This window comes from Vitis riparia, chromosome 14 (genome assembly GCF_004353265.1).
Source record: "Vitis riparia cultivar Riparia Gloire de Montpellier isolate 1030 chromosome 14, EGFV_Vit.rip_1.0, whole genome shotgun sequence".
Lineage (NCBI taxonomy): Eukaryota > Viridiplantae > Streptophyta > Magnoliopsida > Vitales > Vitaceae > Vitis > Vitis riparia.
Window position 1 is genome coordinate 2,808,209 of NC_048444.1, and position 26,901 is coordinate 2,835,109.

General features: G+C 33.5%; 4 protein-coding genes across 7 annotated transcripts; 2 read left to right on the forward strand and 2 right to left on the reverse strand.

Moving 5' to 3' along the window:
• The first annotated feature begins 37 nt into the window (after positions 1–37).
• LOC117931362 lies at positions 38–8,926 on the forward strand. 4 transcript variants are annotated; one of them, XM_034852327.1, is made up of 9 exons: positions 39–345; positions 4,113–4,451; positions 5,071–5,104; positions 5,339–5,545; positions 6,617–6,706; positions 7,229–7,294; positions 7,394–7,485; positions 7,568–7,615; positions 8,402–8,926. In XM_034852327.1, exons 2-9 carry the CDS (start codon positions 4,117–4,119, stop codon positions 8,517–8,519), a joined length of 990 nt encoding a protein of 329 aa, XP_034708218.1. In that variant the 5' UTR covers positions 39–345; positions 4,113–4,116; the 3' UTR covers positions 8,520–8,926. The 4 variants fall into 4 exon arrangements, with proteins under 4 accessions (XP_034708221.1, XP_034708218.1, XP_034708217.1 ...); XM_034852326.1 differs by having other exon boundaries at positions 40–417; XM_034852328.1 differs by having other exon boundaries at positions 40–146.
• A 1,094-nt stretch (positions 8,927–10,020) lies between these two features.
• On the forward strand, positions 10,021–13,770 carry LOC117931361 (anthranilate phosphoribosyltransferase, chloroplastic-like). Its single transcript, XM_034852325.1, has 10 exons — positions 10,021–10,327; positions 10,552–10,695; positions 10,792–10,953; positions 11,091–11,174; positions 11,452–11,640; positions 12,257–12,347; positions 12,437–12,496; positions 12,862–12,980; positions 13,286–13,420; positions 13,524–13,770. Exons 1-10 carry the CDS (start codon positions 10,130–10,132, stop codon positions 13,611–13,613), a joined length of 1,272 nt encoding a protein of 423 aa, XP_034708216.1. The 5' UTR covers positions 10,021–10,129; the 3' UTR covers positions 13,614–13,770.
• Positions 13,771–14,289: 519 nt separating this feature from the next.
• On the reverse strand, positions 14,290–15,633 carry LOC117931363 (glutaredoxin). The gene is made up of 4 exons (XM_034852331.1): positions 15,508–15,633; positions 15,333–15,421; positions 14,806–14,904; positions 14,290–14,697 (listed from the first exon to the last, which is right to left on the reverse strand). Exons 1-4 carry the CDS (start codon positions 15,561–15,563, stop codon positions 14,597–14,599), a joined length of 345 nt encoding a protein of 114 aa, XP_034708222.1. The 5' UTR covers positions 15,564–15,633; the 3' UTR covers positions 14,290–14,596.
• Positions 15,634–18,236: 2,603 nt separating this feature from the next.
• Positions 18,237–24,827, reverse strand: LOC117931359 (isocitrate dehydrogenase [NADP]). The gene is made up of 15 exons (XM_034852324.1): positions 24,547–24,827; positions 24,201–24,244; positions 23,985–24,094; positions 22,982–23,019; positions 22,124–22,201; positions 21,270–21,323; positions 21,088–21,189; positions 20,858–20,946; positions 20,672–20,775; positions 20,485–20,553; positions 20,278–20,393; positions 20,102–20,136; positions 19,836–19,978; positions 19,129–19,251; positions 18,237–18,583 (listed from the first exon to the last, which is right to left on the reverse strand). The coding sequence occupies exons 1-15, from the start codon at positions 24,797–24,799 to the stop codon at positions 18,481–18,483; spliced, it is 1,461 nt and encodes a 486-aa protein (XP_034708215.1). The 5' UTR covers positions 24,800–24,827; the 3' UTR covers positions 18,237–18,480.
• Between the last annotated feature and the right edge of the window lie 2,074 nt (positions 24,828–26,901).

Below are 26,901 nucleotides of genomic sequence, written 5' to 3' on the forward strand. Positions count from 1 at the left end.
TTGATTTGAGAGAATGAATGGGGGAAACGGTGGATTCGGTTTCGGACATGGATAAATATTGTAGCGCTAGACCGCAACTTCCTCCCCATGCCTTTACTTCCCCCCACTTTCCACTTCTCTATCGCCAACACCAAATCCTGAGAGAGGTGGGTCCCGAATCCCAATTCCTTTCTGTACTCATCATCCAAACCTCCGGCCAGAGCAGTCTCTCCATTCCATCTTTCTATTCCAGATTCATTCATTGTTCAACCCACAATACTCTTGGGCTCATTGCCAACATAGCCCTCTTTTTTATTTCTTTTGCTCTCTTCAATTCACCTTGTGTTGGTCTTCTCTCGTTTTTCTGTGAGTAGCCCACTTTTTGTTTCTCTTTGTAATTGGTCTTTCCTCTTGGTAGGTGAGAAGTTGTGGGGAGAGGTACCGAAAATTTGGCTACAATGGCTTTTCCTCTGCTATTTGATTAATTTCTCGCATTTATGGTAGACATATATGCATATCAGTTGTTTGTGTTGTAATTTGATGGGGTTGTGTCTCTTGTGTTATGGATCATTGGGTTATTGGATTTTAGCGTATTGGTTTTTATGATTCCCCATGATCCTGGTTCATTGCATTTTAGTTTATTGTGTATGTTATTTATTGTTTTAGCACTCCATGGGTTTTTTGGGAACACAATTAGGTCAATTGTTGGTGTCATTTAGATGTTATGTTCCGAATTTCTTACACATTTTCGTTTGAATTGGTGGGGAGGATTGGGTTTTATTTATTTATTTTGATAGATGGGTTTTATTTTTATTAGATTGGTGTAAAGAATGAGAAAAAGGAAAGGGAGAGGTTAGGTTGGTTCTGTACTCTTAATAGGTTGTGACATTCAGATTGCTAAGAATGAGAGAAGGGTTTATATGTTGCAATGGAAAATGAAATCTAGAAAAAATGGATGTTGCTACTGTTGGATAAGGCTGCATGTAAAATTGAAACAGATATTACGACAACCTATACCTAACCGTGTAGATATTGTCCGTTTTGGGCCCAAAATGGTCCTCATGACTTTAAAACACATCTAAAACGTGCCTATATGGTTAAGAGGGACTCATCCATATATAGCGTCAGGAGCTTTCTCCTATATCCGATGTGGGACATTACGAACACCCCCTATACTCACACAACGTCCTTGTTGTGTCCTATGAGATTACAAGGTCAAACAAACCCCCACATCGGTATCGAGGATCGGCTCTGATACAATTTGTAATGGCCCACATCCAATCATGTAGACATTGTCCGCTTTGGGACCCTCACGGCTTTAAAACACGTCTACATAGTTAAAAGGGACCTATACATATATAGCGTCAAGAACTTTCTCCCCTATCCAATGTAGGACATAACAGATACACTAGTTGAAAACACCGTCTTGAATTATGAACATAGGGGTGATTAGGTAGACTAGGAGTGTTCATATTTTCTTTGCCTGTCTAATTTAGATTAATATACAATTAATCCTAGATTCAATTTACAATATGCAAAATAGAAGTCAAATAAATTAAGAGTCTGTTTGGGAGAGATTTTTAGAGGGCCAAAAACTCTTCATAATACCTAGAAGTGTTTTCTTATAGAAAATAGATGTTTGACAAACTTTTGAAAACAAAAGCACCACAGAATAAAAGCGATTCAACTAGAATCACTCCCAAACATACCATAAATCACAATAACAACCACACAAGTAGATGCCAACTGTTAGAGTGGAATCCCATCCAGAAAATAACTTTCCTCAAGGTAAAATTATTGACCATAGGTCACAAAGTAATGCATTAAGATATTATGAGTTACAAAATTTTACTGGACTCATGATGCTCCCACATTTCATGGGACCCACACTGGTATGCACTTGTATACTCTTCACCTTCCTCAATGCAACAATCTTCAGCTGCTACTCAATGGAATATAACTTGACTCCTCTAAAACATGTGATCCTCCAAGCTGAAACATCTATCTTCAACACTTAGTTCTGTGATCTCTAGTGTGTGAGGGATAACACAGAATCTCTCTCATATATTTTGCACTGCCCATAGGATTTTTACAAGTTAGGAAAAACCTTTTATATGAAAAATAGCCGTAGCATGATTGAACATTGGATATACATGTTCTTGGACTTCTTAACCAATCAAAAATCGTTTAAAACCAATTTTTATTTTTAGTTTTAAAAATTGTAGGTCGTCAATCATCAAGAGAACCTATCAGTCATTAGCAAGTGAAAATTTCCTCAAGACTGCCAATTAAAATGTTGTGGTCCACTGCTAGTGAGATGATCAATCATCCTTTCATTGCTTGGTACTCTAGTAGATTGCTCACTTCTACTCATTTGGCACTGATTTCAATCATGAACATGTAACCTGGATGCTATCCACCATATACATTAAGACATCCCTATTTAGCTCATAATTTGAATGAAAATAGCAACCCAAAGCTTGACCAAACCTTTTTCAATGTTGAATTGCTGAAGTTCCTAGAAGGAATGAATGCATTCATTTGGCAAGAATTGCTGACAACACTAAACACTAACAATCTTCCCCTTTATCAATTTCAAGACAAAACTATGGAATACAACATAAACCTCAAAACTATCACAATTACATAGTATCCTTAATCAACACAAAGTCCTCCAAAATATCCCACAAACCAACATAACTTAAATAGAGCTGCAAACTGAATTATCTTTCAACATAGCATGACCATGGTTTCTATCTATCATCCATGCACCCTGAAACAAACAAGCCCATGAAAAGCACGGTAAATGAAGAATATAAGCATTAAACAAACATTATAAACCAAGCGATGAAGTCCATGCTACTCAAACTCAATGCAAATAACAAATATCAATTAACTTTATAGCAATGTGAGCCAAATAAAGAATGTGAAAGCCATGAAAACCTCAAGCTTTCTACTCCCCCTTTTGTGTCTGGAATTGACAAAGTGAAATCATGCAAGAAAGACAACATACTATCTCATATATATGCCCAAAGATGGCATACAAAACACCCAGATTATTTCCATGAATAATAGATTAATGAAAAACAAATGGATGTATCCAGCTACATCAAGGAGGAGTACATGAACTAAAATAATGAATTATACCAAGATAAGCATGTTAAAATTACTAGGCATATGCAAGAGGTGGTTGTGCATTGTGAACATCATCATCTATAGGTGTAATCCGGGTGGCCACCCAAACCTTGACCAATGTTGAATTGCTTGAGTAAGCACCAAGGAGGTTTTGTTGCTTCACTTTGTTTGAACAGGAATTACCAACAACACCAAACACGAACACTAGCAAAAACAAGAATTAAATAACAGTAGTATCTGAGTGCACCTCCTCTTAGGCGCTTTTAATATATTTTCTCATTTGCCTATCAAAACTAATAATAATAATAAAAACAATAGTATCTGAGAATTTGCAACACTTAGCTAAATAGAGTTGTTTGGTCCAACCTTTTTTCAGAAATCACGTCCCTAAGTCATGAAAGCATGTTGTTTTCTATCATTTTGAAGAAACATTGGAACTTTTATTAACATACTCAAGGCATCTGTATTCTTATGTCTCGAAAACAGTGGCAATTATCATTTCCCATGTTGTAAACCTCCTTTTCCCCAAACACTAAGTGGGTCAAAGTTAATATATGGCACCTACTTCTGGAAAGGCAAATCCTGAAATACAGATGGAAGCTACTTCCAGTATTTCAAAATAGTTTAGAATTGTTACATGTGTAGTATATATATAGATTCTTGTGCCCCAACCACATCAGTAAAGGGGGTTTTCCACTGTTATTTCCTGGATCCACTCTTCCCAAGACTGAATGCTAGTGGATTTTGTCCTCTTTGGAGGGAAATCTGATACTTCTTGCTTTTTTTGTATAAACTTCCATGCATTAAATTATCTAAGTTTTTATTAAAACAAATTTTCCCCGCAACATTATTGGGTTATTTTATTGGTTCTCAATGTAAAGATTTGGATTATTTTATTGGTTCCAACTTAAGGATTTGAAAACAAAATCAACCATTATAACAACAAATAAAGTGATAATCAATGAAAAGTAGCAGTAACATCATGATTTCTTTAACAGGAGGATGCTGCTAGTGGAGACCGCTGATACTACTACCCTGAGTTATTGGATGAACTGGAGGGTCTTGCTGTGCGCGATTTGGGTGTTAACACCAATGATTGTAGCAGCATTTATAATATGGAAGTATGAAGGTCCAAAACATCCAAAATCTGAAAGAGAAGAAACTGAGCAAGACATAGATAGTTTTTTTTCTGTGGAAAAAGCATGGAGACCATGTCTTGAAGAAATCCACCCCTGTTGGTTGTTAGCTTTCCGAATTATTTCATTTTGCTTCCTTCTGGCAACCCTCATTGGAGAAGTTGTTATTCATGGAGGTGGCATGTTTTTCTATTATACTCAGTAAGCTATCTCTTTCCTCAGGCTTACCTAGTATTTCACTAGCAATTATAGATTCATTAGTGGAAATTTGGAACTAGTTATACAATGCATAACATCTAATGGATTCATAGGCAAATTCTTGACTATGCGAAATGACAAAATGTGGACATCAAAGTGGGTTGCAATTTTTCCATTTATAAAGTTTTTAAAAATCCTCCACAACACACAGGGATTAGCTGCTGTCCCTGGTTCAAAAGGCTTGAAGTTGTAAATATATATTACTTGGAAATCAGGCATTTCACAAATGAATGTTGCTTACTTGTTAACCATGATACTTACCTGAACTCAAAAAATCTTAAGCCATTTAGGGTGAGCTTGATACATCCTCATCTAAGAAGCAATCGATTACAATGTACAGTTCCTATTAGAAACTGGAATGTGCATCAATCACAAATCCAGGTTCCTTAACTAACTGAGCTTGCTGGGCATTTTTTCTCCTCATTTGGGGCTCTGCTACATTTTCTTCTGGATGATAGGCTATCATGTCTTTTGAAACTAGCTTTCATTTTAGTTTAAAGTATTTGCTTTATGTATTTTCTAACATCAAGCTGTGATGTTTTTTCTTTTTTATGCTGTACAGGTGGACCTTTACATTGGTTACCATTTATTTTGGGGTATGTCTTTTAGTTCCATTTCTGAAATATTTCTTTCTAACATCTTTATTGATTTTGATTAATATCTGCCATCCATATATCTTATAGTGTGGTTTCAGATGCTATCATGGACGCTCAGTCTGTTCCATTGAAACATTGCTCTTTGTTACAATTCTGTTTGTGGCATTTTTTTCTGTACTTGAATCTCATAATCCGTACTTCAGTGTAAATTATAATCTCAACTTTCTTTTATAGTTTGGATCACTGCTGTCCATTTATGGATGTTACCAGTATGACAAAATGAGTAGGGTGACAGATTCAGAGCAAGGATCCTATATGCCTCTCTTATATGGTGATGGTATAAACAAATCCAGAATGAGAAAGACCTTGGATTCCCCTGAGGAAAATTCTCTTCTCCAGACTGAAGCCATTTGGAGTCATCTCTTTCAAGTTATATTCCAGGTAGATTCTCTCCCAAAAATCGCTAGTTGTAGTGCACTGACATTGACGAGTTTTCTCTGGGATGTTTAATTTCTTATCTCTTGATAGATCAATCACACTTCCAGCTTTCTTTCCATGTTTCTAAGACAAGCAAATTGTCTTTGTTTGTGTTTTTGTCTATGTTTTTCTGTCACTTTGTTTCAATCTTTTATTATATTTGGATTCTTCTCCTTTGTCTTGATTTTTGAGTTCTAGACTTGCAAGAGTGCATATTTAGCTGAAGAAGCTTAAATGTTTTAAAAGCCATAGTATAATTCATTGGCATTGAATTGTTGTGGCACTGAAACATTTGCCACTACATATTGTGCACTAACAGTAAAAAGTAAATTAAATCTTGTACAAAGAACATGAGAACTAATGTGATTCGGGCCAATCATTCCTACATCTGTAGGTGAGAAAAGTAATTCGTTAGCTGTAGAAAACATCTATAAGAAAGAGAACATATATGAAAACTAATGTCTTGAAAAATCCTTTGTTCCCTCGTTTCCAATATTTATATCCTTACATGAGCCCTTAAATAATCCCATGTTTCCCTGCTTCATCAGGTGTCAAGCATGTCTCTTCACATTTCTTCAAACTTAGTATTTTTCAAGTCCATATCTATCTAATGACTTTCTCCCCTCATAATATAGGAATGTGCATTGAGATATTTCTAATGCATTTTATTATTCAACAAGTAAGTCAATTTTCATAAGGAAACATTAATTAAATAGGAATTCTCCTTTACAAAGACTCTAGTTTAGGAAAGGCGAACTAATTTAGGAATTTGAGATACTTTCTGACAGGAATTCAATGTATTATGAAAATACAGGCCAAAAGATATCATGAGGATCCCAAAATGTTCAATACAGTTATTACTAATTATTTTTATGACTGCTTTTGGTGTTATATACGAATGTTGTTCTGAAATTTGATACTATGTTAGTGTTGAAAGACTGACTGTTAAAACTGATACTGAAGCTTCCTATGCAGTTTGCATTCATATATTACTAGTAACTCATGTTTTTCCTTAATTTGTTTTGTCATGAACAGATTAATGCTGGGGCAGTGATGCTCACTGATTGCATTTATTGGTTCATAATATTTCCATTTCTCACCATCAAAGATTACAATATGAGTTTTGTAAGTAGCACATGCTTGAGTTTTGCTTTTTACCTCAATTTGCTCATTTATTTGCTCGCCTGAAGATATGTGTGAAAACATATTTCAATGTGGGAATTCTGAAAAACCAATCATGATATGGGATCCATAAGCTGGTTCTATGATACCTCCTTGGTGGAGATCTTATTATTGGGAGGATCATTGGTATGCTTATTTCCACTTTTCCTTATAGGGGATGTTGGAGATGCAATGCATCCATGCATGCCACAGTTTTATTGGCATTACTGTCTGCTTCAAAGGCCTAGATGCTGTCTAGATGACTAAACTCTATTGGAGCTATTTTCATATCTTATGTTTTATGGTTGGGTAAATTGGACAGCCCATGATTGTAGCTGTGATTTTATTTGTATGACTTCAATCATGATGCTTTTGCTTATATCTTTTCCCCTCTACTTCCAGTATATAGCATGAATTGTTGGCTTTTCCATCCTACTACCCCAACTTTCCCCTACATGAACAATGTGTTTTTCAATTTAATGCCAGATGACCGTGAATATGCATACACTCAATGCTGTTTTGCTCCTTTGCGACACTGCTTTGAATTGCTTGGTAAACTGATGTTCTTTTATATGTTTCTTTTCTGTTATTGATTTTGCTTTAATTCCTTTGATAACTATCTTCAAATTATTTCCATATGCTCCATTTTAGCCTTTTCCATGGTTTCGCATCGCTTACTTTGTTCTATGGACGGGTATATTCGTCATTTTTCAGTGGATCATTCATGCTTGTGTCTCGATTTGGTAATATTGGTATTTGTTTGTCCTTCCACATCTGAGAATTTATCGATTTCTTTTCCAATAATGATGATTCCCTTTGTTACAGGTGGCCATACCCATTTCTTGACCTCTCATCACCATTTGCTCCATTATGGTATGCTATGGTTTTCTCAAGCATCTCATTGTTATTGAGCCTTGAAAGAATTACAGAGTGTTTTTAAAGTGCTTTTAGTTGAAGTGTTTTCTCTAGAAACTTTTTTGTGAAAATCACTTATCAAGTGCCTTTCTAGGAAGCATTGATAGTGATTTTTCAACTTTTTAAAAATGCTTTCTAAATTTTTCTAAACATTTAATTTTTCTCCAAAAAGGCTTTTTATACTGAAAGTGTTATCTAAAACTGCCAAACAGACTTTTAATCTAACTTCAATTTTTTTTTTTTGTAATTTCTTGATGAGAGAATTTATGGGTTTTGAATGGATAAATTTTGTTAATAGTACTTCGAGGACAGGCTTTAAGTGAAACAGCACTATGTTTGACTGCTTTGGCCGTAGCAAGGAAACAGTTCACTTTGTATTTCCAACTTCATTACCACATTTTGGCTGAATTCAACTACCAGTAAGGTTTTGCATAATACATTCCATTTACCAAATTTCAAATGGATTTACCTGATATAAATACTGAACCCCTTGAGTTACCCGATAACAGGCCAAATTATCTCTGTTCAACTTCCTCTTCAATTTGATTAGGGCCTCTTTCTAGAATGTTAGTACCAGTTCCATATATTTGGCAAACTTTGAAACAATGGGAAAGGAGGTTATCAGTGATCACCCTGGGCAACTCAGATTTTATTCTTCCTTGGAAGTTAATTCCAACCAAAAACACCCATAATTTAGTTTCAGAGTATATCTGATCCATTTCTGTTACTTGGATGGGTATGCAGGTACTTAGCAGTGGCACTGATGCACATCCCATGCTATGCCATCTTTGCACTAGTTGTGGAAATAAAACACAACCTGCTATCAAAATGGTTCCCCCAATCTTATCAGTGCTTAAGATAAAGAAACCATACCCAGCTCAGATCCCTCAGAAGCCAGAAGGTGTTTCATCCTTTAGTAAAGCTGCATTCAGGTTCTGCCTATGGCAAGTAGATAACTCAGCAATGCCCCCAACTCCAGAGGAGGGTTCCCCTTAAAGGATCATCAGCTTCCACAGAGAGCAGAAGCAGAGCTTCCTTTGTAGGAGGCATCTTGCATCCATTCTGGGGAAACAAATTGATGAAACTTGGTGCTGTACAATGAAGTAGAACTGTAGAAAAGGACTGTAAATAAAAAAAAATGTAGTAACAACATTGGTGTTATTCTTTTATGTAGTTAATTTCTTTGTAGAACAGGGTGTAGTTGACTATGACAATATGGACCACAAGTTGCTGAGGAAATAAAATGAGGCAGACAGGTGACCTTTCTCATCCCCACAAAAGCTTGCAGGTTTGGTTGTGGTTGGTGACTGATGATTATGGTATTTATGGAACAAAAATAATATGTAGAGAGACATCCACCTCATATCTTTATATGGATAGCCACTTTAAGCTATAAATCCTGTTAATGCATCCACCTAAACATTATTAATATGCCTAATTTATATTTGTCAGTTTTATCTTACACATTACAGCTTCTTCCCTTCCCATCATTTTACCTTCTTTTCCCAAACCCTTTTTGTCGACGAAATAGTCTTTGAATTAGATTTAAAGCTAATTTCAATATTTTTTTATGCAACTTTTTTTTTTAATTCGTATTATATTATTGTTAGATATAATTTAAGGTTTATTATTTACATAATTTATGATCAATGTTTGTTGTAAAAATAATTAAAAAATATTTAAAAATAATTTCTAAGGTCACACGCAAAGAGGGTACAATGTCAGAGCCTTTAAGTGTTAAACAGTGTTTGAAAAATTGGAATTTATTATCAAAATATCAACGAAAAATCAGCTATCGATCACTATCGAAATAAAATCGGTAATCAGTCAGATGAAAAGTCGCTAAAAAATCAGTAAAATTGGAAGGTGAAAAATCGATAATAAAATTGATTTTAATATGTATATTATTACTTATATCAATTATATTTATAAAATAATTTTTTTAAAATGTTCTTATAAATTTTGAACCATTTTTATTGGATCGATATTTATTTAATATTTTCGATATATCCGTAAAATCCAAATTTTGATATATTCGTAAAATCCAAATAAGATATTTTTAGACGTATAGTATTATATTATTAAGAAACACTTCAACCCTATTACTTTGGACAAGCTTTTGAATTTTTTTTCTAACACCTAAAAAAGGAAGAAATAAAAATGCACTTATACGAAATTTTAATACTACATTTTTCTTTGCAAATGCTATTAAAATAAATAGAGAAAAATAAATTTAAATCCCAAAAGGAGAGAGCGGGGAGAGGGAGAGAGAAACATGCACTGAATAATGGAACCTTGGGACATGATCAATGAACACAATAAATAGAAGAAACAATGAAATCTGTCCTCAAAAGTACTGTCCTTTTTCAAAATTTTGGTTGGGTAGTTAACTCACCATAAAGCTAATGACCAAATGGAAAACTAGTTTCAGATGATGATCCACCCACATTTCACAATTTCACAAATGCAGTTATGGCGGTGTTTGCTTACACTGCTTCCATTTCCCGACCTTCTCCTTTTCTCAACAATTCTCTCTACTTTCCCCCAGTTCAAATCCCTTTCTTTGCCTCTCTAGCTCCTCTGCCAAATCGCAGAAATTCGAAAAGCATACACACTGTTTTGCCCAGTTCTCGCGCACCTCTGGATTTGCCCATTACGTCTTCCCGGCAGGTACCGAATTGTCATTTCCTTCTCATTTTTCCTTTCTCTGGACCTCTGTTTGCTTGTCTAGAAAATGTAGGAAAGTAGAAGAATCTTTCTTTCTTTTCTTTTTTTTTGTATGGAAATGTAAACGGTTCAGAGTTTGTTGTCATTTTCCCGAGTTTTCTCAGTAACCAAACAGAGGGAAATGAATCATTTTCATGAAGTGTTGCTTGTACTAATTGGTCGTGCAGTTACTCGAGTGTTTGTTGAATCGTGAGGATTTCAGTGAAGAGGAAGCCGAAGAATCGCTTAATTTCTTGCTTAATGATGGTAGTGAAGCTTTGATAAGTGCCTTTCTTGTTTTATTAAGAGCCAAGGGGGAAACTTTTGAAGAGGTAATGCCCTAGTCTTCGATTTGATACTGTTCATGGTGCTGTTTTTTCTATGATTATCTTCACTGTAGACACTCAAATGTGGTGTTTGGTTTGAAGGTTGTAGGGCTAGCAAGGGCTATGATCAAATGTTGCAGTAAGGTTGAAGGGGTTTATGATGCAGTCGACATTGTTGGGACCGGCGGTGATGGGGCAAACACTGTAAATATTTCAACAGGAGCAGCTATTCTGGCTGCAGCCTGTGGTGCTAAAGTTGCAAAGGTCGAATTCTTTGTTTTATATTTGTCCTAATGTGTTAGGACTGTCTGTTGACATGGTTGAAGTACGTGATCTGTAATGTGTTAGGATTATATGGGAAAATGGAAATATATGATATTGGTGTAGTGTTTGAACTGCAGCAAGGAAACCGATCGAGTTCTTCTGCTTGTGGAAGTGCTGATGTATTGGAAGCCTTGGGAGTGATCATTGATTTGGACCCTGAGGTTAGTGCTGCAAAACCCTGAATAGTGTTTGTCAATCTTAAGGAACAAAACTATTGAATAGAAACCTATCCTGAGGATTTGAGCACACCCCAAATTCTATCGATTATAATTTCTTTCTTTTTGGTTTCTTGAATCTGTTACTATAACTAATAGCATACTACTATTTGACCTTTGGGACTTGAAACAAAATAATTTTGACTAAATTGGCATATTGATGCCTTTGGAATTCTCTACTAACATATGAGTGGTTCTCTTTTCTTTCTTTTTTCCGAATCAGGGTGTTAAGAAATGTGTGGAAGAGGTGGGTATTGGTTTTATGATGTCTCCTAAGTACCATGGGGCCATGAAGATTTTTGCTCCTGTGAGGAAAAAACTTGGAGTGAAAACTGTGTTTAATATCTTGGGTCCCATGTTGAATCCAGCCCGGGTTCCTTTTGCTGTTGTTGGTGTGTATGAGGACAGTATGGTAAGTTTTCTACCTTTGAAGTTAACCAAATAGTGAATTGCCCCCCACTTGTTGACAAATGCAGACTAATTTTCTGTACGGTTTGTTCTAGGATACCTTGATTGGTATTCTCCATTTTTTTGAATGAAGCGGTTAACTTGTTTAACTACATAATTTGCCACCGCCTGATTTGCAGTTGATGTGGCTTCTTATACCATCTTGAGGTTTCCATACAATTATTTTCGTGCATCCAAGGGCCTTGCATTTAAAATTAACTTGAGATGCAGAAAGCTCTTTCCATGTTCACAAATCAACCTAGCAATCTTTATTTTCTCAAGTATATTTCTTGGCCTGGGAATTGCTATCATCTAACATGGCACCTTTCTGTTTCGGTATTATGCTGAGGTCAAAAGGTTTCATGCTCTACCGTATCTGGAGCCCATGATTTTCATATTTGTGGAACCTTCATTGACAATGGCTTCTGGATAATTTATGTTTTTCTCCTCCATTGTGTGATATGAATTTTAATACCATCTTTCTTAGATACCCCCTGTAAGATTATTGAATTTCTAACCTTTTATGTTCAATACTTTTTTATCCGATGCCGATGGAATTAATATATTTCACTCTTGAATAGGTCACAAAAATGGGTAAAGCACTGCAAAGATATGGCATGAAAAGAGCACTAGTTGTTCATTCGGAGGGTTTGGATGAAATGAGTCCTCTTGGTAAGTTCCCTCCTTTGCTACTCGAGAATTTTCTGTGCTATGATCCTTGTATATTTGTTCTTTTCTCATGACCTACTTATGTTTGACAGGGCCTGGAGTAGTCCTTGATGTTACACCTGGAAAGGTTGAAAAATTCACTTTTGACCCAGGTAATTTGTCATTCATTTTCTCCTATTCATTATTCTTTGAGGTCTAAATTAGTGCTAGGGTGCCTCCATTTTTTGTTCTTTTAGCACATTGTCTGATCCAAAATTGTCCAGTATCAGACTTAGATTTCTTGACAATTTCCTGGATTTGTACATGGACTAAGATCAGACATGCCCATATGTTTGTAGACATGCCTGTGCCTGCTAATATCACATGGACTACAAATGCAAAAGCTTTATGAATCTAAATTTGTCATGATAGACTTGTTTTATGTGTAAATCCTCCTTGAAGCACATAGATGTCAACTATTTCTCCAATGAAATTGTACCTGGATTCTAAATTCTGCTTGATGTGCATTACCTTACAGTAAATTTTGGCATTCCCCGCTGCACTCTAGAAGACTTGCGAGGGGGAGACCCAGAATATAATGCAAAGGTACTAAGGCGTGTGTTATCCGGTGAGAGAGGGCCTATTGCAGATGCATTTGTAAGTTTCTTCTCACCATCCCATCTAAGAAATGCCTTGGTTGATGCTCTTAGATATAGAATATGGCATCAACTTACTGAAACAAGTGGTCGCCGTTGAGTATCTTTTTAGCTTTGCTTCAGCTTTTGAAAGGCTAAAAGTATGCGTGCATCCATTTTGTTCTCTCATTTCCGCTGTTATAACGTATGTGAAAGGCAACAGTTATAATGTAACATTTTCTGGGATAAAGATAAATAATCGGTGCCTAGTTATTTGACCAACATCATAATCCAAGTACTTGTTGCCTGGAAAAAAAAAAAAACCAGGTTCTAAACGCAGCAGCAGCTTTATTGGTGAGTGGGCACGTTAGCACTCTAGGAGATGGGGTGGTAGTAGCCCGCACAACACATTTATCAGGGAAGGCTCTCAGGACACTAGAATGTTGGACTGAAATCTCCAGTGTAAGACCTGTGCCTCTGCATTTTCTGTTTTCTTCTTTCTTGGTTGCAGATAAATTGAACTCTTATTTCCTTATCTTTCCCCTTTGGCATTTGATCATTGCAGAAAGTTAAGGAATCTACGGTCATGGCTGATTTTGACTTGAAGATGGACGGTAGAATTTTGAACGATGGCACCAATAACCACAAAGAATAACTGGTTTGTTGGTAGTTTTAAAGGGAAGAGAAAATTAGACAGCTCTATGTAAGTTATGGAGTGCAATCTGTGAGTTGTGAAGATCATATGAAAATAAACAAGTATTAGCAATTTTATTATCATATCAAGTATTCCTGTACTGCTTGAATGCCTATAATTGCAGTTTTGTGCTGCCAAGACCATGTTTTCATTGAGTCCCATCCCTGTTACTAGAAGACGTAACTTAACACCCAATGACCCAAAAAATAGCCTCATGTATTCAGTTATAATCACGCCTCTTTGTGGGAACACATGGGTTTGGGGCATGTGATTGAGCGTTTTGATTTGATGTTTGTGGGGTGGAAGCCTCAAGTAGGGTTTCACAAGCCTAACCTAATGAAAAAGGAAGGAGGGGGGAAGGGATGGAGGCACCACCAAAGGGGTGCAAGGGCAAGGGCAAGGGCAAGTTTAGGACCACATCAAACATGAATCATCTTCATTCCCATCCTATTTCCATTCCTATTCCCACATACCAACACACCGTAAGCTTCTAGGGGGCAATATAGGCTGCAATATTGAGCTCTTAATGAATCAAAGAGAAAAGTATTCTGGAACCTGCACATGCCTACTAATATCAATTTGACCACAACAAACCCTGTCTAAAGGGAAGCCCTTGCTACAATCAACCCACACTGCATATCAGCAACTTGAAACTTCATTTAAGTAATTAAATACTTAATCAATATTCTGTAAAACCCTTAACCACTTGTAGATGAGAACTTCACATAATTTAAATTTTGAAGGATCTCATGCATGTAGGTAGATATGATATATGATTCAGTTGCTAAAGGTGCACCAAATGATTAGCCCAACAATGTCAAGTCTGTCATTGGGTAATAGAACAGATCCAACGAAGAATATAGGAACAGCATCAACCACAATGCTGGTATTGATGTTTACCAGTTACCACAATGCCTTTATTGATGTTTACTCGTTAAACCGGTTCAACAGGTAACAGAACTCCCTTCGTTAGAGGAGGACGTAATAGCTCCAGCTTCAGTAAGCAAAGGAACAAGTTTCCCATCACTGTGCAAGGCTGTGGCGGCTGTAAAACAATTCAAAACAAGTGTATCAACAACAATACGTAATCAAAATGAGCTACAAATGAATTTATTCAAACAAATTAGTACGGGTAAAGGGATTAAAATCATACTGTCACAGCCACCAATGTGCTTTCCACCGATAAACACATTTGGCACAGTCCGCTGTCCGGTCCACCCAGCAAGTGCTGATTGAAGATCAGCTCCATCACCTTCAATAACATGAAAATTATTCGTTATAAGTTGCAGATAGTTGAAGGTTTTTAGGAAACATCATAATATTATTTGTCAATATCAGAAATTGAAGCATACAATCCAAAAGATCCAAGCAGAAATATATTCTTCCTTTCCAATTTAGAAAAATCAGAACATTTCTTCAAAAAGAAAAATCGTTTCCATTTCTTGTAGCAAGAGGCCCTTACATGAGCTGAATCTCTGTTGGGAAGAGCATATTTCATAGAGCAGAATGGGACTCAGTTAGGGCATGTTTGGATACATAATAATTTTCCACATGTCATGCGAACGAGTTCATTTCCCGTTGAAAAATTGAAAGAACGTAAACAATAGAACAACAAAGGGGAGAGAGAGATAGAGAGAGGATGGTGAAAAGAATAAAGAAATGGGAAGATGAAGAACATACTTTCAGTATCCAATTCGACGACCTTGAAAGTAGCTCCCAGCTCCGATAACAACTTCTTCACGCTCACGCAGAACGGACAATACGTCTTGCTGTTATTCCAAAACCCAATCAAATTAATCGAATAATAAAAAAAAATCAAATACAAATAAATGAAACAGAGAGAAAGGAGAAAAACCTGAAGACGACGACAGGATTTGAAGAAACCATCTCCTGGGCCTTTTGCAACGCCATTTCTCAGAATCACCACTCTCTGTCTCTCTCTCTCCTTCTTCTTCTTCTTCTACTTTCTAGCCCTAATTCTCGATGCTCGTCTTCTCCCTCTTTTCATGATTATATACAGAATCGAATATGGGGTCCACAAATATCATGGAATCTAGACCATCCATTAATTCCATGGAAATGTTTTTTCTTGGAACCGTTGAAGGGAGCGGCATTGTGACCCATTCCTTATCAAGAAAACGAAGGACAAGCCTAATGAAATTTTGAGGGGAGAATTAACATGTAGGGTGGGCTAAGGGTGATAATCACCCAAAATAGTCGACATTATTTACAAATTTCTATGATGTTCTTGGCTAATGATTTGAAAAGATAATCATTTTAAAATTCCAATTATAGCCTCTCTTTTTTCTTTTTCTTTTTTCTTTTTTCACTTTTATTCTTATTTTCATTTAACTTTAGCTTTTTATATTTTTTTTTTTACTTTTTTACTCATTATTATTATTATTATTATTATTATTATTAACTATTAATATTATTATTTATGATATTAGTTTTATATTATTAATATTATTTCTAATATTATATCTAAGTTATATATACGACAAAAATACATTAATTTTATAATATTTTAAATATATAATATATTAAAACACAACTTAATTTAATTTTTAATTTTTTTAAAAAAAATACTTTGAATATTTGTCTTATACTCCTTAAAATTCTTTTTATTATAAATTAACCTTAAAAGATATATATTTTTTTAAGTTCATGTTTTTCATTATAAAATGAAACTATTATTGAGATATTAGGAACATTCTTTCCTTGTATCATTTAGTGTTGAAATATTATGAATGTTTAGATATTAGGAAAGTTGAGATATTAGGAATATTGAGATATTATGAATATTGAAATATTAGAAATATTGAGATATTAGGAAAGTTGAGATATTAGGATATTAGTTGTTATTTCCTTATATCATTATTTCCTTGTATTATTCTTTTCTATTCTTATAATGGTGATTACCCTCTATATATACTCTATACATGAACGAATGAAAGAATGAATGAAAAAACTACCATTTATCAATTTGAAGATGGTATCAGAGCCATTGTCGCTATGGTAGTCTGACAGCGATCAACCATCCTAAGATAAAGACCGATCCCACCAGTCTGGATATCCCACAATTTCAAAGCAACAACTCTTGGTATGATTAGGAAAACAATGAGGAACCGAAGGTTTGAATCATGGACCTTTAGATCATGTTTAGGCTATCATTACTTTGTTATTAATGATAATAATCGTGATCAACGGAAGAAGGATTCTAAGAAAACTTCGACTGCAACTATTGCCGAAATAAAAACAAAGGCTAATGTTGCTGAGAAAGCCTCTGCATTGGTAGCTGCTACAGATCATGATGGTAAGTTATATTATTATTATTATTATTATTATTATTATGAATAAGTTATTTTATAATATTTTTAAAATAATAATTAAAGAAACAATAATTTATATTAATTATTTATTCTTATACCTATCAAATAAGAATAATATTAATATTAATACATGTAAATAATATAATAATTAATTACAAATTATGTTTTCTTTAATTATTACTTTTAAAATATTATAAATAACTTATTCATAATAATATATAATATAATCATTCTACTAATTATCATTTCATTTTGATAATTAAAAATATAAATTTATTATATTTTTATTATATAGATTTCATAAAATTTGAAAATTTTAATTTTATTATTAATTATTAATATTATTATTATTAAAAAAAAAGGTAAATTATTGGTAAAACATTTATATATTGAACTTACAATATAAATATACTAAAAATAATAAAATTATACTACTACATGTGTTAATTTTTCTTTTTAACAATTATAAAAATCAATTTTTTATTATAATATTTTCTTAATAATTATATTGTAAATTTAAATAATTCAAAATTTCTAAAATATATTTAATAAAGATATAAAAATATTGTGATATTTCCTTATGAAATCTACACAATAAAAATATAGTAAATTTATTTTTTTGATTATCATGATAAGATAATAATTTTTAAGATGATATTATTATTATGAATAAGTTATTTATAATATCTTTAAGATGATAATTAATGAAACCATAATTTATAATTAATTATATTACTTATATGCATTATTGGATATATTTGAATTTAAAATAAAAAGTGTTGCGAACATATTTGAGTTTTAATATTTTGACAACTTTTCGAATACTTACCAAAAATTAATGACTCATTTGGGTCATTATCACCGACAGACTCAAGCTATACGGTAGTGGCTACATGCGGATGATGTGGAATCTATGGCCTACACATTTTTTAGAATGCGTCTGATTTTCTAAGCTCTAGACTCTAGTCAAGATGCTATGGCTGATGAGAGTGCCTTGGCCGGCACGCCAGCATTAATTGAAAAATTGATATAAATAAATGTTTAAAAATGATAGCTATCTAGGGACAGCTAGGCATACACGAACGTTGATTCCTTTTCCGGAACAAAACTACAAATTTAGAAGAACGTTGATTCCTTTTCCGGAATAAAACTACAAATTTACTATTTAAAAAATATCCTCGCTCCTCCATGTTTGATTGGAATTTGGGAGAGAGCTCTCAAGAAAAATATTCAAATTTGTTAACAGAACATCTAACCAATTAAATTGGTAGGTCCATGGAGAATACCATGGCATGGTTTATTCAAAGGCATTGAAGTTCACCATAAAGTGGTAGGGTTTGGGAAGCAGGTTCACCGTCCATCTGATCAAAACCCCCAGATGACTGCTTTACATTTTATGGAGGAGCTGCATCTACTTTAAATAAAACAAAGATAAACAAAAGCATTCAATCCCCAAATAAGTTCAATTGATGTACATGGCCCTGATAGTCCACCTTCTAAGAATAACTGTGGATCTGATTACAAAACTGCTTAGCCTCCAGATTATGTGCAACAGTATCAATGAATTCTTCAGTATTCAAGTAGAACTCCTTCGACGCCCTGCATTTTCAGAGAACCTTCCGGTTAATTTGAAAACAGTAGTGAGACCACACAGCCTCAAATCACCACTAAAAATTAGGAGTCGATACTGTCGGGTTTTAAAAATATTTTCTTGGTGTGGTGAATGGAAGAAAAGGGTGTATGGAGGACAAAACCTTAGAATTAGGAAGATAATTGGTTCAAATTAGACAGTTATTTATCCAGATACAATTCATAAGTATGTATACAGTTTTCCATAAAAAGAAAAAAAAAAGGTTTTATTACACCTTCCCTATCATTTTATTTTTACATGGCTTTTGAATCAAAGTTTTTGAATCATCTTAAAACTAGAATCTTCATTCAGTTACTGGGCATTACATGCTCCCTAGGTTTAATTTCTTCTCATTTTTAACATCCTAAAGTTTCTAGTAAATGCAAATTATGTCTAAACCTCGTGTACAGTACGTGTTTATGTGTATAATAATATTGTAACAATTCCATAAATACTTCATGAAGTCATGAGATCCGTTAATATTGCAAAAAACTAAATGTGAAATCACACTCACTTGGGTCCATGGATCAAAATTGCAAGATCCTTGGTCATGTTCCCTGACTCCACTGTTTCAATGCATGCAGCCTCCAACTTGTGAACAAAATCCAGCAGCCTTTCATTCTTATCAAGTTTAGCCCTAAAAAAATGTTTTGAAGCAGTAGAAAAAGATGAAGGCAAATGACCATTGACAGGAAAAAAAAATCAATAGAAATTTGGTGATATTTAAAGGCATATTAAACCTGGCTTCAAAGGAGTGATACACACTTCCCTGAACCTAGTAAAATTGTAGCTGAATCACATACACAGTGATTCATAACCATACCGTTGGTGCAGCATACTAAATAGCAAGGTGCTGAAGTGCGTAACAAAATGAAGCTCAAATGTCATTTGAGAATATCAAAATTCTCACAAACATCTAAGCTTCATGTTATTCAACCAAATACATACTCACAATATTGTGTTTCTGTAACATAAGATGCATTTGCATAGAGTGAAGCTTTTGAAGTAGTGTGTAAAGAAAGGCACAAGTATACTACACAGATTTCTTTAGTCTAATCCAGATTTTCAGACAGCTTGGTTCATTCTCTCTATCCCCATTTTAATAGCATCAAACATGAGAAATTGACTAATTAAAGTGGACCTTGAATTAGAATGCACTAGCTGAAGATAAAACTAAAAGATGCTGCCTGACCAACTCCAAAAGAAAGCATGAAATGTTACCTGTGTTCTAGCCCTCGTGTCCATGCAAAAATTGAAGCAATACTGTTTGTACTGGTTTCAAGTCCCTTCTGATATTGCCGAAAATGTCGAGTGACAGTCCCATGAGCTGCCTCAGCTTCTAAAGTCTTGCCATCAGATGATAACTGCTTACCACTGATGGCTGTCAGGATTTGTAACATTTAAAGACCAAAAAGAAGAAGAAGAAGAAGAAGAAGAAGCAGTAGCATAGAGCATTAACCATGAAAATAAATATATTTGATACAAACCAATACTGAAGTCATAAGACCCAAAGAACCGAATCCTGGACAAAACATACAGAATAGGGTAAGACTTTACCAAATGAAAAAGAACAGCATAATCTGACCTTTCATTCCTCATGTGTAGCAGAAAGCCTGAAGGGAAAAATCCAAGAGGAAGAAGCAAAGTTAGAACTTTACAGTACCTTGAGCAAGTAAATCACTCTGGACATCTCCATCATAGTTTTTGCAAGCCCAAACATAACCACCATCACTTTTAAGTGCATATGCAACCATGTCATCAATTAGCCGATGCTCATACCTGAATGCCAGAGAAAGATTTCTAATAAACCGCGCAAAGATATGCAGCGAATCAAAGTATAAAGCCATAATCATGTTCAAAACAAACAAACCATATGGAATGTTCCTCAAACTTTTGCTTCCAGTTCTCTTCATATACATCCTGGAATATATCTTTAAACCTGTAATGATCTCAGTACTGTGACTATCATGAATTTGTGATCATTTTGCAATTAACTGACCAAATTACAAAAGCAACTAGGAAACCGAATTAATTATAAATTTGGAAGATTCCACTACCTCCCATCATATTTTTTAAGGATCGTATTTTTGGTGCTTAAGTAGAGAGGCCACTTCTTTGCAAATGCCAGTGACATAGATGATTCAGCAAAAGCTCGAATAGACTGGCATATAATGCAAATATTTATATCAACAGTGAGACAAGATAATATGGGGAACACACTCGAGCAGTAGTGAAAAACAAACCTCATCAACATTATACATTGCCAGTGCAATTCCAGGGCCTTTAAAATCATAAACATTGAGCTCCACTGGAGGGTCCCCATTTTCTGGAGCTGGTCAAAGAAATAGACAAACAACTTGATAACTACTACAATCATTTGACACCCATAAAGCAAGGAAAATAAAATAAAATAAAATAAACAAAAAAAAAAAATCAGTTCAATTAATGATTATTACAGTTTATATCAGCTTACCAAAGACCAGTTTAAGCTTTCCTGGTCCTTCAACAACAGTATCAGTGGCACGATACTGGTCCCCAAAGGCATGCCTACCAATACAAATGGGTTTCTTCCAACCTGTAATGGGAAAAAGAGTATTGAACATTGCTTTGCAAAATTTCATTCGCATACAAGATTATGATAGGACAACATATTACCAGGAACAATTCTGGGAACATTCTGACATAGGATCGGCTCACGGAAAACAGTGCCTACATAAAGACAATGGACCCCTTAACGAGAAAGAGAGAGCAGATAGAAGCAAACTAACATAATAAACACACTAGATAGAAGAAAGATGAATGCATGACGACATGAATGGGATCACTTGTCTTCAAGCACCTGTATTTGCAGTTCCTTAAAAATCATATTGAATTTGAAACACAAATGAAGGTTTCTTTAAATCAATCAATTTTCTCACAACAGGGAGCCAGTTCCAGATAATAAGGGATCACTTTGTGGGATATCGCTAATCTCAATACTACTTCTAGCCTGGTTTTATTTGACAAAAGAAATATAATTCCTTGGCATCCAACACGCGCACACACACACACACACACATACAATCGATTCATTAAATAAGATGTCAATACATTGACCTCAAAATTCTAGCCTTGATCTATGATAATGTTAAATACTTTATTTAACTTTGGCGAAGCTTGCTAAGTCCACTGATTAGATTCCACTGCAGATTGTACCAAAACACAGGGTTCACAAATCAATTTCCCAGGGTTGTTATCCTTCCCCTCTCCCACCGAAAAGAAAAATATTAATCCTGATACACGTAGGTTCATAGTTGTAACTTTAGAGTTTAAGACAGTAATTTCATTGTTCACATAGAAAATATGTACATGTAACACCCGAGCAAACAACTGTAAGCTTTCAGAGAGATACCAGAGCAATTACGTTCCTTTAAACATTAAAAAACAAACGTCTGCACAGCAACAAGAACAGCAGCACAGGCATCTACCATTGTAACAATGTGGAAATTAAGGTAAATTCAAATTCATACCATTTAAAATGTTTCTAATTGTTCCATTAGGGCTCCTCCACATAGACTTAAGCCCAAATTCCTTGACCCTGGCCTCATCTGATAAACAGAAAGTGAAATCAAACCAAATTAGACCATGCTGAAAAAAAACTATTTGACCTCGCAGGCAAATAACTAATGAATTGCTATCAAATTTCATAATTTCAAATTTTCTCCTGAAATCACTCTTGGCATGGGCAAAGAATATTCTCAAAAGTAATAACCAGAAAACAAAACAAAACCGTGAAATTAGGAATATTTAACCAATATCAAAACTAGTAATGGACAAAATTTGCAAATCAAATTTTCTAAAGACAGAAGAATTTCAGGGAAGAATAATCCTGTATCGAATGGCAAAATATGGAGACCACTAGCACAAAACACATGCAGCTGAAAAATATTGAATAGGATTTGACATGGAAGCAAAAGTGGCAGTTTCATAAAAATTAAACAAGAGCAACTGACTCCTTTGTAATAGTTACTAGTAAAAAGCACATGAATATTAGTGTCATTAGATTGTATCTTAGTGTTACAATGAATTCTACATTCTTCCTTTTCTTAATAGGTAACCTTCTTTTACATGGAATGGAACTTGGAACTTTCCCTTCTTCTCACCCAAGCCAAGCCTTAGGGGACATATTTTTCTTTTCTTTTTGTGGAAGTATGGAACTTATATACCTTTTCTTTCCTTTTTATGGAAGTATCTACATGAATTTAATTAATGAGAAAAAACTAAGAGAATGATCACAAAAAAACTACTACAGACTACAGGACTAGCATGTGCATGAATTAACAGCCACAAGAAAGGAAAAGATTCTAGAGAAGAATAAGTTAACTAACCAGGAGTTATTGTAGCACATTTCACAGCAACATTATACCTGCAGCATATACAGGGTTAAATGAATGGAAGAAGAATATGACGTATACTTTAAAGGTTTAGGGACTGTGCTAGAACAAAGGAAGTATAAAAATGAACTCGGCTTCCTTACAATCCTAAACCATCCCATTTTTTTGTCTTCTGTCCACAGAACAAGTAATAGATTAACTTCAAAAGAGCAAAACCAAAGAGAAACAAAACAGCAACAACAATACAAAAATGACAAACCATGGAGCCATGAAATCTCAAATGAAAATCATCTTGAGAATGATTTCCCAACTAGAAGACCTGCTTCTACCCTAGCAAATAGAAGAATATCCGTGAAGCACAAGTCTTGTGACATCCAAGACCATTTACCTCAAAAGTTTGTATGTTATGGAGGCCTGGTAGAAATTCAGCAACTAAACATTCAAAGCCTTCTACAACTGAAACCAATAAATATTCATCCACAGCATAAAAAATAATTTCAAATGTATCAATGGACAAACATGATTGGATAAAAAATAGAAACACTAAAAAGGGACATAAAGGATAGATTTTTTTTATCCACACCAAAAAAAAGGACATAAAACATAGACATTTATGGATGAGAGCAGTTCACCAATTTTTTTAGACAAGACTGATAGCTGATGCAATTATAGTGAAAACCGGTGGCCTACAAGCTTTTGGAAGAAAACGGTAACTAGAAATTCCACACAAGCAAACCTAAAAATCTGATATGAACTAATCTTAAGTCTCTGTATAAACACCCATAAGCCAACAGTAATCAAATTAAACCAAAAATAACCAAATTCAACTGCAAATGGCAATCAACACCAAGAAATAAATAACCTAAAGCGAAATAAAGAACTCAACAAGCCAAGCTACAAAAGAGCTGCACGAATGAGAGGAATTAACTGAAATTCAATTTAAATATCCCTCTATGAATAAAATGTCACCAAACGAAATCACATTCTGCCCACTTACTTCAGAGTGGCTTCAGCACTTTCTACTGTAACTTTATCATCAGTTGCATCGCGATTCAGTATTCCTAAATCAAAATATCTTATATCTAAATCCAGATAAGGAAAGATAAGCTGCAATCAAGAAGAACAAAGTTTTTTTAAAAAAAAACTCCATTAGGACGGAATTAAAATGCCTCCACAAAAGCATAAGAAAATCAGAGTAAAGTTTGATTCTTACTTTGTCTTTAATCATTCTCCACATAATTCGCGCCATCTCATCACCTAGACGAAGAAAATAAATATACAACAGCGATAGAATTAGATTTCAAAATGGAAAAATGAAAAGTTGAGCAACTTATACTCTGCTTGGTTGCTGAGAAAACGCATGGGCACAAAATTCTAGCCGTTATAAAACAAAATTTTGGATATCAACAAAACCATTCTCATTTTCTCTGGAAGCTGGGACAACAAAAAGAAGGCATAAGATTCAGACTTCCATTTCCTTTCCTTTTTTCCTCCCTTTCTCCGCAACCGAACGCAGAATTACACTGACTACCAAAACACCAGAGTTTGATCACACTTACCGTCCATTTCGACGATAGGGTTCTGAACTCGAACTCGGTCAAAAGTAGCCGCGGATGCGAAGCAGCGAAGTGAAGCGTTGGGGAAGCGATCGTGGAGAGTGGAGCCGTTCTTGAAGAGAATTCCATTGAAGAACCTCTGATCGGAAGAGATTGAAAGATTAGGGTTTTTGAGGGCTAGAGAAGAAGAAGATGGGAAAATCGCAGCGCCCGACATAGCGCCGAAGCGGAGCTTTGGTCTTAAGACTCTTAACATTTGAGTTCTGGAACTTTTGCAAATGGCTTTGGAGCCGCAGCACACGTATCTCGGCTTTGGAAACGGGCCAAACGGTGGCACTTGGTTGTACAATGCGCACCCACTCTCCTCGCTCCTTCTTTGAGTTTTACATTTTTTATATTTCTTTTCCATATAATAATAATAATAAATTGGTTAAAACTTAAAAGGATTGAATAATATTTGTATTTATGAATTTAACCTCTTTTATATTTTTATTTAAAAATTAATTTATTTATTTTACATAAATACCCTTAATTATTTTAAGTTTTTACATTTAATTTTTTAAAAAGAGAGTTATTTTTAAAAAGAAAATAAGAATATTTTTATCAAAATATGAAAAAAAAAATAGATTTTTAATTAAATTTTTAGTGATCGTTTTAATCAAATAACCCTAATAATAATAATAATGGTAAATTGATGAGATAAATATGAAAAAGGGATCAAACACAAAGGATTAAAATAGGAAAATAGAAGATAAACTATATTAAAAGTATAGGTATGGATGAAAATATCAATTTAATTTGAAAAAAAATCATAAATCCAATAATCATTTCTATTATACTTTGATTTTAAGGAAATATTGAGAGAAATAAAAAAAAAAACTATGAAAATTAACTTAAAAAAATATGAAAATTGTAGATAAAACATTGAAAAATCATTAAAAAATATAATAATATGTATCTTAAATTAGTTTTTTAAGAAAAATAATATAAGTGATTATTGTAATATTAGATAACAACAAAATGTGCACTAATAGACATAAGTATTTTGATTCATTCTTATAATTTCTCATAAATAGAAAATTATTTGAATTTATCTTTGTGTTATATCTACAGTTTTATATGACATTTGTATAATAAGCTAGTGATAAAATAATCATATCCTCGTACAACATTGATACCCTAAATTATGGATATTTTAAGAAGGGATGAAACAAATAGCATTCGACGAAGGGAGAAATGAAATGAGCAAGGTAATATGATTTTATTTTTTTTAGAAAAATAATTACCAAAATCTTATATTTTTATTAGTGGAAATTGGTTGTTGTGATAAGGATGAAAATATTGGTAGTTATAAATATATGGGTACTTCGATTTTACAGAATATATATATATATATATATCGACATAAATATATTTTGACACAAAATATCAATGGCAAAAATTAATAAAAATTATGAAAATATTAAGAAAAAAACTTTTAAATTTTGTATAAAAAGTAAAAACAGGCATTTTAAAGTATTTTTTTTTAAATAATTGATATATATAATTTTCCATATTTGATAATAATATTCACTACATCGATAAAAAAAAATATAAATTTTATAAGTGTACATTTATTATTAATTTGTATTATATATTTTTTGCGATAATATTATGATAACATGTCAAATTTTAAAATATATTTAATATTAAAATAGTGATCCATCATAAAAATAAATATATTCAATGATATCAAATAAATAATAATATACGTATAATTTTTCAATTTTTTTTATTTAATAATATATATGGATTAATATTTTTGATAATAAATTAATTCAAATATAAAAATAAAATAATTAGAATTAATTTTATTTAATATTCAAAAAAAAAAAAGTGAAATATCTATTGAAATGCGAGAAAATAAAAAAAATGGTGAAATATTTGTAAAATATCCGGAAATATATCGAATTCTCACGGATATTGGATATATTGAGGATATATCAATGATATATCCAAATATTTTAAAATTTGGTTGTGATGTGTTTTACAATTTTTATTTTAAGAGAAAAATATTAAAAATGATTAATCATCTAAGTTCAAACACTAGAAAATTAGTTGAAAGGTACATTTTGTGTAAAAGTAACTAGTCTTTTCATTATACAAGTTCAATATATATAAAAGTGAAAAGACGAGTTTAGTATAAAAATTTTTAAGATAAAAATGGAACTCATCATTTAAAAGGATAAATTTAATATAAAAAATGAATTTTTATTTTCAAAATACAAGTTTAATATAAAAAATAAATTCGTCATTTAAATAGTTAGGGAAATAAAATAAGAAAGAAAAATTAAAGAGAATGAGCAAAAGAAAAAAAAA

Coding starts and splice junctions, on each gene's coding strand:
- LOC117931362 (XM_034852327.1), top strand. CDS start 4,117: ATGCTGCTAGTGGAGACCGCTGATACTACTACCCTGAGTTATTGGATG. Junction 6,707..7,228: donor AAGATTACAATATGAGTTTT/GTAAGTAGCACA, acceptor ATTTAATGCCAG/ATGACCGTGAATATGCATAC. Junction 7,616..8,401: donor TCACCATTTGCTCCATTATG/GTATGCTATGGT, acceptor ATGGGTATGCAG/GTACTTAGCAGTGGCACTGA.
- LOC117931361 (XM_034852325.1), top strand. CDS start 10,130: ATGGCGGTGTTTGCTTACACTGCTTCCATTTCCCGACCTTCTCCTTTT. Junction 10,328..10,551: donor CCATTACGTCTTCCCGGCAG/GTACCGAATTGT, acceptor TTGGTCGTGCAG/TTACTCGAGTGTTTGTTGAA. Junction 10,954..11,090: donor GTGGTGCTAAAGTTGCAAAG/GTCGAATTCTTT, acceptor TTTGAACTGCAG/CAAGGAAACCGATCGAGTTC.
- LOC117931363 (XM_034852331.1), bottom strand. CDS start 15,563: ATGGCGTTGCAAAAGGCCCAGGAGATGGTTTCTTCAAATCCTGTCGTC. Junction 15,422..15,507: donor AATCCTGTCGTCGTCTTCAG/GTTTTTCTCCTT, acceptor TTGGAATAACAG/CAAGACGTATTGTCCGTTCT. Junction 14,905..15,332: donor CGTCGAATTGGATACTGAAA/GTATGTTCTTCA, acceptor ATGTTATTGAAG/GTGATGGAGCTGATCTTCAA.
- LOC117931359 (XM_034852324.1), bottom strand. CDS start 24,799: ATGTTAAGAGTCTTAAGACCAAAGCTCCGCTTCGGCGCTATGTCGGGC. Junction 20,947..21,087: donor AAAGCTTAAACTGGTCTTTG/GTAAGCTGATAT, acceptor TTCTTTGACCAG/CTCCAGAAAATGGGGACCCT. Junction 20,394..20,484: donor TTTGAGGAACATTCCATATG/GTTTGTTTGTTT, acceptor TCTGGCATTCAG/GTATGAGCATCGGCTAATTG.